This window comes from Equus quagga, unplaced genomic scaffold, assembly GCF_021613505.1.
Source record: "Equus quagga isolate Etosha38 unplaced genomic scaffold, UCLA_HA_Equagga_1.0 73442_RagTag, whole genome shotgun sequence".
In the NCBI taxonomy this organism is placed as follows: Eukaryota; Metazoa; Chordata; class Mammalia; order Perissodactyla; family Equidae; genus Equus; species Equus quagga.
The window spans coordinates 4,191,509-4,205,753 of NW_025802777.1; the positions used below are offsets into that span (position 1 = coordinate 4,191,509).

At 49.2% G+C, this 14,245-nt stretch overlaps 1 protein-coding gene across 1 annotated transcript in view; it reads right to left on the reverse strand.

The window, feature by feature from the left end:
- Nucleotides 1–1,150: 1,150 nt before the first annotated feature.
- LOC124234349 (beta-1,3-galactosyltransferase 5-like) overlaps nucleotides 1,151–14,245 on the reverse strand; it is a 34,442-nt gene continuing 21,347 nt past the window's right edge. The window contains exons 3-4 of the mRNA XM_046651687.1: nucleotides 2,984–3,145; nucleotides 1,151–2,315 (exon numbers count right to left, since the gene is read on the reverse strand). Of these exons, the coding sequence (XP_046507643.1) occupies nucleotides 1,380–2,315 (936 nt within the window). The 5' untranslated portion in view covers nucleotides 2,984–3,145 and the 3' untranslated portion in view covers nucleotides 1,151–1,379. The remainder of the gene's footprint in view (nucleotides 2,316–2,983; nucleotides 3,146–14,245) is intronic.

Genomic DNA, 14,245 nt, shown 5'->3' on the forward strand with positions numbered 1-14,245 from the left:
TTGTAAGTCACGCAGCCACAAGAGGCCTTTGCTTTCAGTGCTGGTAAAGTCAGGTCTGATAAAGCGAAAAATAAGAACCAACCATTCCTGCAATCAGGAGCAAGGGGACTTTGCATGTGACATAACAGTGGCTGGATGGGCCAAGACACTTGCAAAGAAGGGCCTCGTTTGCAGACAGCCCTGCAGAACAGGCTCATACAAACCTCCAGGGAGAAGAAAACTGAAGGTCACACTCCACACCACAAAACTTGGTTGTTCCTCGGCCATCTGAGAAGTTCAAAGAAGATGAGCTTGGGTGAGGCTTGCGAGGTGGCCGCCCCCCTCCCTGACCAGGGCTCACTTCAGTGCTCAGCATCCAAGGAGGTCCTTGAGAGCGTCTTGACTTAAATCCAACTGAATTCCCAGAGAAGCTCCCAGAATCCTTCACAGACCGAGCCTTGTGCCCAACTGCCCTTCAGTTTGAACTTGGAGACCTAAAATGCAGACCAAGGGCATCTGGGGGTGCCACAGACGTCTCGGAGGAGATGCCACGCTCTTGGGGAGGTCAGCGTGGCCAAGAAGTCGGTACAAGGGGCCAGGCTTTGCAATGATTTCTGAGCCACATCTATAAAAACCGATTTCTGTCTGGAGCTGGCGTTTCTCAGGGGCTGAGCTGCAGGGGTATCTTCTGGGAGCTGCTTGGTGATGAGGTGAGTGCCAAGCTGCTACCAGGGACTCCGTGTCCAGCCAGATCCATCCCAGTGAATGAAGGCAGCTGGGGGCGCATCTGTTCACCCCAGTCTTAGCACTAAAAAACCCCAAGGATTGGGTGTTGAGGAGGAGGGGTCTCTCCAAAGGGACTGAAGGATGCCAGCAGCACGGCTTCCCTCAGAGCCTCTTCACCACAGTTCTCCCCCAGGGGAGGCAACATGGAGGGGTGGACCAAGTCGGGGGCTGCCGACTAGATTCTGAGAATGCTCCATCTTCATCCCTGCTCCCATGTCTGTTGGCTGTGAGCCTTGGGATGAGTTCCCGCACCTCTCTAAGCTACGTTTCCTCCTGCATAAAATAGGGATGGTCACACTCACCCCTTCAGATGGAGACGGATCTCTGAAATGGAAAAAGGAAGGCATCCATCGAGCATTCAGTGCCACAGTGTCCTCAAGCGATGGTATCTATTATTGCTCAGGCATCAAGTGGGAATCATCCAGCGCTTCCAATGAAGCTTACGTCCTAGTTTAGATTTGGAATGCCACAGGGCATCACTCTCAATCTTCTCCCTCTTCCTTCCTCACTCTCTCCCTCCCCACTGATGATCCCCAGCGGTGCCATCCGACGATCTTTCAAAAACTATCACGCGTGGGTCGTGGAGTGTGTCCAGATGTGCCACTGGGCTCCCCTCAGACAGCTGGACACTCTTCTCCCAGGGAACTTTCCAGAGCATGCCAATAGATCAGCATATCGTTAGGCTTGACAAAATGGGAGGCCACGATCTTCCTAAAACGGCATGTGGAAAAGCTTAACCCACCTGGGAAAAAGGTCTGCTCAGAGTGGAGCTCCTCCGGTTTGATCTTCAGTTTTGCGAGGCAGAGCCCCACAAAGACATCTTCCAGTTTAAGGAACGGAACAGTCTCAGAAACTTCATACACCTGACGTGCAACATCGCCAGAAAACACGTAGGCGGTGCCCGAGCAAAAAGGTGGGTACCTGTCCCACGGATACTCGTATTTACTGACAAACCACTTACTCTGCTTCATCCTAATCGGGTAGTCGTGCATTTTTAAGAAGCCAGTAAAAAACCGAGTTGTTCTGTTTTTCTTCAGAAGCAGCTCAGTCAAATAGTAGATGTTGATAAACATGTCAGAGTCTGTTTTCATCACAAAAGCTGCCTGAGGACAGAAGCGGTGGATCCACTCTATACCCATCATGGTCTTCAGAGTTAAATTGAAATAAACATCCAGAAAGTCCTTCTGGATGATATCTCGATATTGCCGGCCTTCGTGGGCCACCGCTTTCGATGTGGCCTTACTGGTGGTGGTTCCCAAGAGGAAGAGCGACTTTATTCGTTTTCCTTTCACAATCTTTTCTTGTCCCCACGTGTTCCGGATGACCGTGCGAGCCAATGTCTGTTCCTGGGATGAAGTCACCAGGAGGACAAGGAAGGGAGGATTCTGCCCACAGTCCACATCTGGGAGCTGAAGGAAGTTCTCCTGCCTTCTCTTGAAAACAAACGGCCCTTCTTTAAAAGGAATCAGAGTGTACATGCTCAAATACAAACAGAGGGCTCCCAGAACCACCAGTGAAAGACACAGCAACATCATCTTCACGTTGGCCATCTGAAATGGAACAAAATCAGATGTGTAGCCCTCAAAAGCAGGAAGCCATGTTTAGCTTTACCTTGGGAGGCTGAGATGGGGAAGAGACCCAGGTTTCAGGGCTTATGTTTCAGAAACTCTGGAATCTCACTGCACACCGAAGTGAAGAGCTGTGGTTTAACGTGGAGGCAGAGACGACTGCCAGCACCATTCACCCTACAGTGTGAGATCAGGACCACAGAAAACAGGGCACTGGGCCCAGCTCCAAAGCTAGCCAGCCCTTCACCAGGGGAGTCTCAGATTCCTCATTTAAAAAGATATGGGACCACATCTCTCACTAGGTCCTTCCAGCTCCACCCTTCTCTGACTCCATAATTAACTCCAGCTCAAGAACCTGCAACACTGGAAACCGCATGTTCTAGGTCTAAATCTATGGAGCATTTGCATTCTCTGATCGAATCAAGCACCATTTTACTACTCAAATAAAAAGCAGGACCCGTAGTCTGATCTGCACAACCCCCTCGGAATTCCATTCCGCTGGCAGTGATGGTTATTTTTGGTTTTTTTGGTTTCTTTTGTAAACCTCCCAATTGATCCTTCCATCTTTTGCCCCATCCATCTCTGTCATCCTCAATGAATCCAGGAGCATCCATCCTAATGTAATTACATTAAGAAAGCAAATAACTCACTTTTTCCTTGGTAAGAGGAACCTCTGGTTTGAAAGCTAAGCCACAGGGTAGATTCCAAGAGGACGTTTGTTCCTAAGAGCTGTCAGCATATGACATTCAACACTTTCACATTCTGGGTTTGGTTTGTTTACCAAAAGTGATGGTTCCCTTCGTCAAGAATCACTATAAGGAAACAACAAAAAGAAAAGTGTCATTCAAGTCACCAAGCCTGACCGGCAGCTCTTCATCATTTGTGCCCGAGTGTTTTCTGGGGTGCTGCTTCTGCAGTCACCTACCCACGTGACCTTGGGGAAGCATCTGAGCCCCACCCCCAGCCTCACTTTTGTCATCTGTAAAATGGGTACGATCGAGACAAACCAATTCCACCACATGGTTCACCTGTTGACAACAATAACAGCATGCAAATATCTGAGAGTCTTTTCAGGTCTTTCCAAGGGGTTAGAACCCCACGGAGAGCTTTTTAAGCAGACATGGTCACTCAGAAGTCAGTTTTAGTCCAATTTCTCATGCAAATAATTTACCATCTCTACATAACAGAATCTGTGGCTGATGCTTAAAGACGTTAACACAGAGAAGAACTCCATCAATTCTCAACTCAGTGTCTGTGTCTTCAAAATGTCATCCTGGGTGAGAGGACAGAGGAGCCAGCAAGAAAAGAAACTGACTGAGTGACGTGAAGAAAGGGTTGGTTGTCTTGATGGCAAAAGAGGACCTCGGAATTTCATTGTGTTAAAATTCTGTTCCAAATATATTCACTATAAAAGAAAGGGAACAATGAGGCTGGCCTGGTGGCGAAGGGGTTAAGTTCGCACACTCCGCTTTGGTGGCAGGTTCGGATCCCGGGTGCAGACCTACAGTACCGCTCATCGTCACACTGTAGCAGCATCCCGCATACAAAGTAGAGGCAGATTGGCACAGATGGTAGCTCAGGGCCAATCTTCCTCATCAAAAAGCAAAAAAGGAGAGAGAGAGAGAGAAAGGGAACAAGGATGGAGATTTCCAGAACGAGCTAACTTTCTGGAGACCAACTTAGTCCAGCTCCTGTTCTTCTCGGCCCCCGTGGAGCCCCTGCTCAGCTGGAGTTCCTGCCAACTTCAGAGAAGTCACCTCAGGAGGCAAACAGACAGTGAGAACGTGTCTGAACTGGCATGCAGGATGCTGAGAATTCTATTCCCTTCTTTCTCTCTTTGTGAGGTTATTTATTTGCACAGTTAGGATGTATTGTTTATTCTGGTGGAAGAAGGGTGAGGGGGACCAAACCGCGTTCTCCCACAATGCATTTTAGAGAGAGACGTAAAACCCAAATGCAAGAGAAAGATGACATTTCTCTACTTTGCTTCCTTTCTCAGGTAAGTTTGCTCTTCTTCGGGGGTTGCCTCAATGGTAAACCTTCAGTTCTCATTCCCCTAGTGTGCTTTTTCTCAGGATCCTTTGCACGGATCTCCAGCCCCAGGGATGCTCGCTCAGCTCACTCCTGCATTGGTCTCTTGCTGGACTCCAAATGGCACCCAGGAGGCAGAGCAAGTGGCAGGGCCCTACTGGCCGAAGCACATAACCCATCATGTCCCCCGGGGCCCAAGCCAGCTGGAGGGGCCATGTGGAGGATGCCGTATTTGAGCTTGTCCCTGCAGGGCAGGTGTGATGGGACAGGTGGGACTCAGGAAGTGGGCAAGCAGTCCAGAGACCTGGCAGCCACCTTCAGGATACTTACTCCAGAGCTGTGGTCACATATCTGGGAAAACTCTCGCCATCCCGCAGCCCGTGGCCCATCCCAGGGAATGCAGAACAGATGACATTGGGAATCTCCACCCTGAACAGCTCAGAGATTCTCAAACTCAGGGCCTGTAACAGTCACCCGGGACCCGGGTAAACATGCAGGTTCAAAGGGTCAGTCCTACAAAGATCCTGATAAAGCGGGTCTGGAGCCCAGGAATATGCATTTTTACATGTCCCACATGATTCTACTCTAGGCGCCTTTGAAAACACCAGTGGGCACCACATCACAAACCAGTGGGGCCAAAGACCCCAGACCAGCATGCCTATCCTGATTTTTAAGTGGACTAGTTGTAGAGCTGAAAATATCCCTTCCCCTAGGGGAGAGGAGGAGAGCAGGAGGGGAGTGGACGAGTGTGATGGGGAGTGAATTCCTGGGTCACATGTGGCCTGGAGCCAGAGATGAGCCACGCCTCCCCGAAGTCCACCCCATGCCAACACCACCTGGCCCAGGGTCTGGAGGTTAGGCCTGGGCCTTCTCAAGGAAAGACGTTTTATGAGGAGGCTATTCCATGAGACTAATGACGCTCTGCTACAGGACTACTCACCTCCACTGTTTTCTTTCTGTTCTCAACCAAAACTGTAGAAGCTTCAAGCACCGTGAAACCTGGCTCTACTCTTGGGCTCCAGTAGAGGGGAGAGTGTCCCCAAGAGTGAGCAGGAGCTGGGTGACCCCAGGTGTCCCCAAGGAATCAAAGAACTGCCGTGTGGAGGGAGGATCCCCCAACTGCCCCAGACCCATGCTGGACCAGCAACTCTGAGCTCCTACCTGGTGTCCAGCACCCCGCCCACTGGAGGAGGACCGAGCATCAGCATCAGAAGCAGAGGGAGCAGCGCAGCTCTTGGAGTCTGATGGCTAATTGTATGTGTCAACACAACTGGGCCACAAGGTGCCCAGGTATCTGGTGGAACGTTATTCTGGGTATGTCTGTAAGGGTGTTTTGAATGAGGTAAAAATCTGAATCAGTAGACTAATTAAAGCATATGTGCCTCCCTAATGTGGGTGGGCCTCATCCAGTCAGTTGAAGTCCTGAATAGAACCAAAAAGCCCACCCTCTCCCCAAGGAAGGGGGAACTCCTCCTGCCTGACTGCTTGAACTGGGGCATCAGGGGTTTTTTTCCTCCTTTCAGACTTGAACTGAAACCTCGGCTCTTCCTAGGTCTCAAGTGTGTCAGTCTTTAGACTAGAACTACACCACAGGCTTTCCTGGGTCTCCAGCTCGCTGACTACAGATCACGGGGGTTCTCAGCCTCCATAACCATGTGGCCCAATTCCTTATAGCAAGCCTCTTCTACCTATATCTTTCTCATCTCCCGTTGGTTCTGTTAGTCTGGAGAATACTGACTACTGCATGTGGAGAGCCCCTGCATCTTATGAACAGCCTGTCACTGATCCCTCAAGAGCAATTTAGTCATGGAGGGAGCAAAGGGATTCTTCTGGAAGCATTCAGGAAGAGGAGTAAAGGCCACCTGAGGAAGACAGCAGGAGTAAGATCCTCAAGAATACACCCCATCACAGGTTTCTCAACAGGAGAAAACACTGGGTGTGGGGGCATGAGGCACACAATAACCACGTCATGCAATTCAGTTTGCACCCAGATGACTCCCCCAAGCTGGATGGTGGCCCGGGCAAACAGATATCTTATACAAAAGCTGAGGGAGTCTATCCAATCTTTTAACAAAGTTCACCAGTTTCCTTTCCCAGAGGAATAAGCTGATGTGCATTTTAACTGTGTAAGAAAACTGGCACAACAACAGACAAATAAATCAATGGAGCAGAATAGAGAGCCCAGAAATAGACCCACACGTATGGTAGATGATGAATGCATCATGAGAATTTAGCGGAGAAAGAGTGGCCTTTCAATCAAGAGTGCTGGGTCAATTTGATATCCACATGGGGAGAAAGAAGTACCTGACCCCAACCTCACACCATACATAAAAATCAAATCCAGATGCATTGCATATCCAAAGGTAAAAGGTATAGCAATAAAGCTTCTGGAAGAAAAGCTTTCTGATCTTGCACTAGGCAATTTTTTTTTTTGAGGAAGATTAGCCCTGAGCTAACCACCACCAATCCACCTCTTTTTGCTGAGGAAGACCAGCCCTGAGCTAACATCCATGCCCATCGTCCTCTACTTTATATGTGGGACACCTACCACAGCGTGGCTCTTTGCCAAGCGGTGCCATGTCCGCACCCGGGATGCGAACTGGCGAACCCCGGGCTGCAGAGAAGCAGAAAGTGCGAACTTAACTGCTGCACCACCAGGCTGGCCCCCAGGCAATTATTTTTATACAGGACACAAAAAGCACTCCATAAAAGAAAAGGATGATGAATGGAACTTGAAAAGATACCATCAGGACAGTTCAAAAGCAAGCCACAGACTGGGAGAACATATGTGCCAAACATATAACTGGCAAACAGACTATTATCCACAATATATCAATAACTTCTGTGAATCAGCAAGGAAATGGCAAAAAAAAAACTCACAATTTTTTAAAAAATGAATTGTGAACAAGTTATTTTGCAAAAGAAATATCCAAATACCAAAAATCCAAGAAAGGACAACATCATTAGTCATTAGGGAAATGCAAATAAAACCACAATAGAATACCACTGCAACCCATTAGAACGACTGGGCACATACTCAACAGAAATGATTACTTATGTCCACCAAGAATGATGGCCAAGAATGTTCAGAGTATGTTGCTCATAATAACCAAAAACTATGGTCTCAGGGTCTATGGGTCCAATCAGGAGAACGAAATTACTAGTAATTCAAAAAGAGAAAGTTTAATATAAAGAATCCTAGCAGATATAAGGAGCAGCCACAGCCCCCAGGGCTAAGGAGGAAACCTTGGGGAAAAGCCCCCAACTCAGGGCTGAGATCCAGACCTCCTTGATGAGGACAGCATGGCTCACGGAGAACAGAGAATCACTGTGGGTCCAGAGCCAGTTTCATGGGGTCCAGTCAAAAAGAGTGAATTTGGAGCCAAGAGGCAATAAATTGATATAAATGGCACAAATGTAAATAAGAAATTTCCATCAACAGCAGAATGATCAATGAAATGCTAAACAGCCATTAGAAAATACAAACTTTTGGGGCCGGCCTGGTGGTGCGGTGGTTAATTTCACACATTCCGATTCAGCAGCCCAGGGTTCACTGGTTCAGATCCTGGGTGCGGACATGGCACCACTTGACAAGCCGTGCTGTGGCAGCCTCCCACATATAAATTAGAGGAAGATGGGCATGGATGTTAGCTCAGGGCCAGTCTTCCTCAGCAAAAAGAGGAGGATTGGAAGTAGATGTTAGCTCAGGGCTAATCTTCCTCAAAAAAAAAAATTTTTTTAAATACGAATTTTTGACACACCCACTATGTATTCATCCGACAGACATTACAATGAGTGAAAAGAGCCAGACATGAAAGAGTACGTACTAAAGGATTCCATTTATATGAAGTTCAAAACCAGGTAAAACCTACCAATGACGACAGGAGTCAGAATGGCAGTTACCTTTGTGGTGGGATTACTGACTGGAAGTGGGCACAAGGTCCCTTCCGAAGAGCTGGATATATTCTATTCTTGATCAGGGTGGTGGTCACATGGGCAGAGACACCTGTAAAGATTGATGGAGTCTCACAGCTAAGATTTGTGCACTTTGCCTATGTAAGTTATACCACATTAATATTTTTTAAATGATTTTAATTAAAAATAAATCTCTGGGGGCCAGCCCTGGAGAGGTAGAGGTTAAGTTCACGGGCTCCACTTCTGCAGCCTGAGGTTCGCAGGTTCAGATCCTGGGCACTCATCAAGCCATGCTGCGGCAGCATCCCACATCCGAAATAGAGGAAGATAGGCACTGATCTTAGCTCAGTGCAAATCTCCCTCACCAAAAAAATTAATAATAAATAAATAAATAAATCTCTGAAAAGATGATATCTTCTGTAGAACAGCCCAAATTTATTTGACCACAAATCTGATTTTTTTTCCACAGGGCATTTCAATGGCCAGCGTATCACAGAAGAGACCCACTCTGTGTCCAGGTCTTACTTCACAAAGGGGACTTGGTGATGACCCCGACAGGTCAATGTCACTGAAAGAAAAGTTGAATGCTATTTATAGTTTTCTCAGAAACAAGAGGCACGGCTGGCCACGCAGGACCACAGGAAGGACACTAGGTTGGGTCAGGAAGCAGAAGCAGGAGCAGGAGACAGGTCCAGGCCACGGCCTTTACTGAGTATTTTTGTGGAAAAGGCAAGACAGGGCAGGGTGAACAGCTTAGGAGGGGCTACTGTGAGATACTGCGGCGGGCTCTGGGAGACAGGGGTGGCCCCTCGCCGCCTGGCACCCAGCCCTGGGATGATGAAGGCAGAGAAATATTGTATTCCGAGGTGGGAGAGCCAGAGAGACGGTGTGACTCTGGGCTGGTCAGTCTGCATGTCCTTTGGCTTTCTCTGATAATTGGTTAGCCCTGGGAGCGGCAGTCTCTCTCCAGCCAGAAAGGTCTTCTAACAGATCAAACATTGTAATATACAGAAAATTAAAAATAAGATTACTACAGCCCAGGAAATAAGGTCTGGGCTTGCCTCTTCTGTAAACCCGAAAGCACTGATGGCTGCTTTCACAGATCACCGGCCAGATACGGAAGGCAGGCTCCCTGACCCAAGGGTGAAGTTTCTATCACGATTCTACAATATTTCATTAATTGTCAAATCAGTCCCTACTGCATTTTCCATTACGAGTTAAGATGCTGCAGAGCAGATTTTAAAAGCCCCCGTTTGTTCAGTTCAGGTAGCCTGCTGGGATGGAAAGACGGAGGCATTTGGAAACAGACAATCTCGCCAACATCCGGCTCAGGCACAATGTGATACTACTTGGCACCTGGCACTTGGATGCTCCAGTCCTGTCTCCTTGTCTCCGACTAGGGAGAGAACGCCCGCTCACAGGGAGGCCGGAAAGCATGGCCTGCGTGGCAGTGATCATTTCGGTCACAACTTCTAATCAAAGTGTGCCTTCAGTGGCATGGATGGCACCTACTAATGTCAACCCAGTTCCCCCCTTCAAGTTCCACCTGGCTGGAGGTATGCTGCCCACACGCTCCTGGTTACAGACAAGCGGGTGTGCACTGTCCATGGGATGACCTGAACCAAAAGCAGAGTGGGAGGAGTGTCTACAGGGGACCGGGAGAATCTCACTCCTGGCTGGCTGCTCACACCCCAGGCCACCCTAGATGAGGCCCGAGGGCACCGGGAGAGAACACGGTCTGCAGGGCGCCTGCCCCTTGGAGCACGGTGACCTTCCCTGGGAGAGCCAGTGAGAGGAACAGAAGTGGGCCTCCTACAGTTCGCCCGGAAGGAAGTTCTTCCCAAAGCCAGTGAAGGAGCCCCAAACCCCCCACAAACGTTTTTCTATCATGGATCCTTCTAACACAGTTTATAAAACCAAACATACAGGATTACAAAGGAAGGCAACGATGTTGAAATAAATGCATCAAAACATTTTTTGAAGTGTGCCCAAGTAATACGTGCACTTCTTCATTATTACATCTAATAACGATTTCTAGCTCCAGGTCTAATAACCACCTTCATTTTGAAGGCAGCAAGAGCTTCGCCCGTATTCGGAAATGTCTACATCTACTGTAATGTGATGTGAAAATGCCGGAAATTTCTTTCAGAGGTGAAGTCTCAGGCTCCAGACTGTCGAGATCAGTGCCTGTCATGGGCTGAATGGTGTCCCCCTAAATTCATATGGTGGAGTCGTAACCCCCCGTACCTCAGACTACGCGACCCCATTTGGAGAGAGGAGCTTTATCAGGTCATGATGAGGTCTTTAGGGCCAGGTTACCAGCCCTGCTCTGGCACTCAGGGACTTCCACAGCCAGTGGTGGGCAGGCACACATACCCGAGCTGAGGAATGGGCACACTTCAAAACTAACAATGGCACCGATTCAAGGGGAGGGAGAGTGGCATAACGGATATCCGAGGCACTGGGTGAGACCACCCCAGATTTCCACTCACTCTAAGGTTTTTTGTTGTTCTTACTGTCACTTCTTTCTAGTCTCACCTTCTGGCTGGGCCAAGGCTGAGCTAGGGTCAGGTGAAATGGGACATTTGACAGCTGCATGTTTTTTACCACTTTTTTGGGTAAAATATATTGTTTAATTTTATGAAAAAAATGGTGACAGTGGCTGACGATTTTTAAAACTTTTCCTACTCAAAATAAACCATCAACTCTATTTCAACCACTCCCCCATTTAAAAAATGTTTTCCCATCTACTCTGGCTCCCTGTGGCAGGTCAACAGAGTCCCCCACAAGAGACATCCTTTGGCTGTGGCCATTCACACCAGCTGCCCTTCACCACAGTGGCTGGGGTTGGCACTCAGAGGTGTTCAGAGGACCCTTTGGTGAGAAGGGAATTCAAGTGTTCCAAACCAGTAAGGAATGGTTCCTTTGCCTTTGACATCCTCTCTACCTTTGACATCACCTCATCAGCTCAAGCAAGAACTGTGAACCAAAATCTCATTCACCACTCACCCTTCATGCCGCCGGTGGCTGTGGGAAGTTGTGTTAGTGACGTGCCCCCACTGGCACGGCCTCAAGGGCATCTTGCGCCCTTCTTTGGAGGCTGACCAGCTAAGACAGGAACACATCCTGTTGGAAGCCCACGGCTGTCACAAGGGAGGACAGTTCGTGCCCTCATCCCAGGCCCTTCTGCTGCCTCGGAAAACCTCTTCTGTGTGTCTCCTCGGTGGCAGCGAGGGGTCCAGGTGCTTGGGGTTCAATGAGAAAGAAGACAAACCTTTGAGCGGCTCACAACCCACGGGACCAGCAGAGCAATAACCATGGAGCGATGCAGTGATGTGAGGTGAGCCTGTCGTGGACTCCTCCTGACCCAACTTCAGTCAGGCTCCCCTGAATGCCCTTCTCAGCTGGGCCTCAACCTTTGGACTCCCGTATCCATCTGTGCATCGCCCAGTTTTAGCAAGAACCCTGCCTAGTGGGTTTAGCCAGAATCCCCCACCCTCAATCTGATCAACTTCCTCACCCCCGAGGCTAGGTATCTGACCACCTGGCCTGCCTTCAGCAAGATTCCCATCGAGTCAGTTTAGCCAGAATCCGCTCCCCGCCCCAACCCCTGATATTTCTTCTCAGTAACTTCCCATCCCCCAACCCCGCCCTGCTTGACTACAAACCCCTGCTTGTCCGGGCTGTATTCTGAGGTGAGCCCGGCTCTGAGCTCTCATTTCCCCGACTGCAAGAGTTCCAGAATGAAATCTGGTTTAGCCGCTCAGTCTGCTGTCCAGCTCCAGCTCTTCTCTGACACAGGGCAGAGGAGAGAATGGAGGTCCCGCCTGGGGGCCGTTCAGAGCTGCCCTTGGGAGGCCCCCCGGCAGAGGCAGGGGATCCGGAAGGGCCCGGTAGGTTCCAGGAACAGGACAGGGTGCAAAGGGAAAGCCTGGAGTTGAGGTTGGAGAGCAGGCAGGGCGGGTTCAGCGTGGCCTTGAAGCATGTGAGGAGCCTGGCTTCTTCTGAGGACGTCAGGGGTCCACAGGCCTCCTCTAGGTCTTCGAGACTGATAATCCAGGGTCCCATGGGGCCTCCCTCTCCCATCCATGACACAGCAGAGAAGACTCTGCTTACTTTGAAGATGGCAGCGCCAATGGAACCAAGCGACGAAGGAGAGAGCGCCCGGGAATTCATACTAACGATCACTGTTCTCAGAATCGACGAATTTAGAGCTTTAGGAAGGCAACTTAGGAACCGACATTTCAGGAAGCTGGGGCTGCCAAAACCAAAGAGCACAGACGGGGGCGCTTAAACCCTTTATTTTCTCACAGTTCCGGGGGCTGGAAGCTGGAGATCAGGCTGCCAGCCAGTCGGGTGCTGGTGAGAGCCCCCTCTTCCTGGCTCGCAGCAGCCACCTCTCACTGTGTCCTCACATGGCAGAGGTGGGGGGGTCGAGGGGGACTCGCACAAGGGCTCTTGTGTTCTGGGGTCTCTGCTTACAAGGGCACTAATCCGATCATGGGGGCCCCACCCTCATGACCTCATCTAACCCTAATCGCTCCCAAAGGCCCCACCTCCTAACTCCATCACACACGCATGAGTCTGGGGGGACATACTGCAGTCCTTTACTGAGTACCTGGTGCCGGTCACAGGGAGCAGTCCCGGGGCCTCCTCAGATTTCCCTCAATTACATGAACTTTCTCTCCAGAGGAAAGCATTGCTCTTTTCCAGGCTGTCAGCTGGGCTTCCTGCTGGTAAGCTCCATTTCTGGACCTTCTAGACTCTTATTCCCTTGGGAACGGGCAGAAGGGAACCCCACCCAGCCTCGTGCCTCAGACTCTGAGACGTCAGCCTGCCACAGGGGCTCTGGACTCATTCCGGTCCATTCCCTCGCTCTACAATCTATCCCCTGCTGAAGCTTTCTCTATTTAAAGAAAAAAAGTGCTTTTACTTGCAGCTCCAAAACCTTAAAAAACACAAGAGCACAACTCAAGGTTTTTGAAACCTCATTCTTTTAAACCTCCAGAGCATTCTTTTCTGAACAGCCCAAATAACACCGAACGATTTTACTGAACAGTTTTATCCACGATGTCAAAAGGAACAAAAAGAATGGTGTCCATAGATTTAGGAAGGCCAATCTACCATGGGATTTTTTAAAAATAAGCTTTTGAGGGGGCTGGCCCAGTGCTGCAGTGGTTAAGTTCACACATTCCACTTTGGTGGCCCGGGGTTCACCAATTTGGACCCTGGGTGCAGACCTATGCACCATCTGTCAAACCATGCTGTGGCAGGGGTCCCACACATAAAGTAGAGGAAGATGGGCATGGATGCTAGCTCAGGGCCAGTCTTTCTCAGCAAAAAAAAAAAAGAAAAAGAGGAAGATTGGCAGCAGATGGTAGCTCAGGGCTAATCTTCCCCCAAAAATAAATAAATAAATAAGCTTTGAGGGGCCAGCCCAGTAACTTAGCAGTTAAGTTCGAGCTCTCCTCTTCAGCAGCCTGGGGTTCGCTGGTTCAGATGCCAGGCACGGACCTAGGCACTGCTTCTCAAGCCATGTTGTGGCAGGCGTCCCACATACAAAGTAGAGGAAGATGGGCAGAAATGTTAGCTCAGTGCCACTCTTCCTCTGCAAAAAGAGGAGGCTTGGCTGTGGATGGTAGCTCAGGGCCAATCTTCCTCAAAAAAAAAAAAAAAAAAGCTTTTGATTACTTCAGTAAGCTAAGAGTTGGGGCCTTTCTTCTGACCAAAAACTAAACAAATTAATAACACAGCAAAAAAGTAGAATGTCATTAATGAGGTTGCTGATTATTCTGTGCAATTAACCACTTTAGAAAAATTTGGAAAAGCTCTTGGATTGCCTGGGTCTGGTGACATTAAGGAAGGATAGTATTCTTACCCCCATACAAAACACCTTGAAAACAAATAAAGAGATTTCTCCCAGAGAACACTTCCTGCTTATTCCGGATGCCTATGCCCAAACAAAT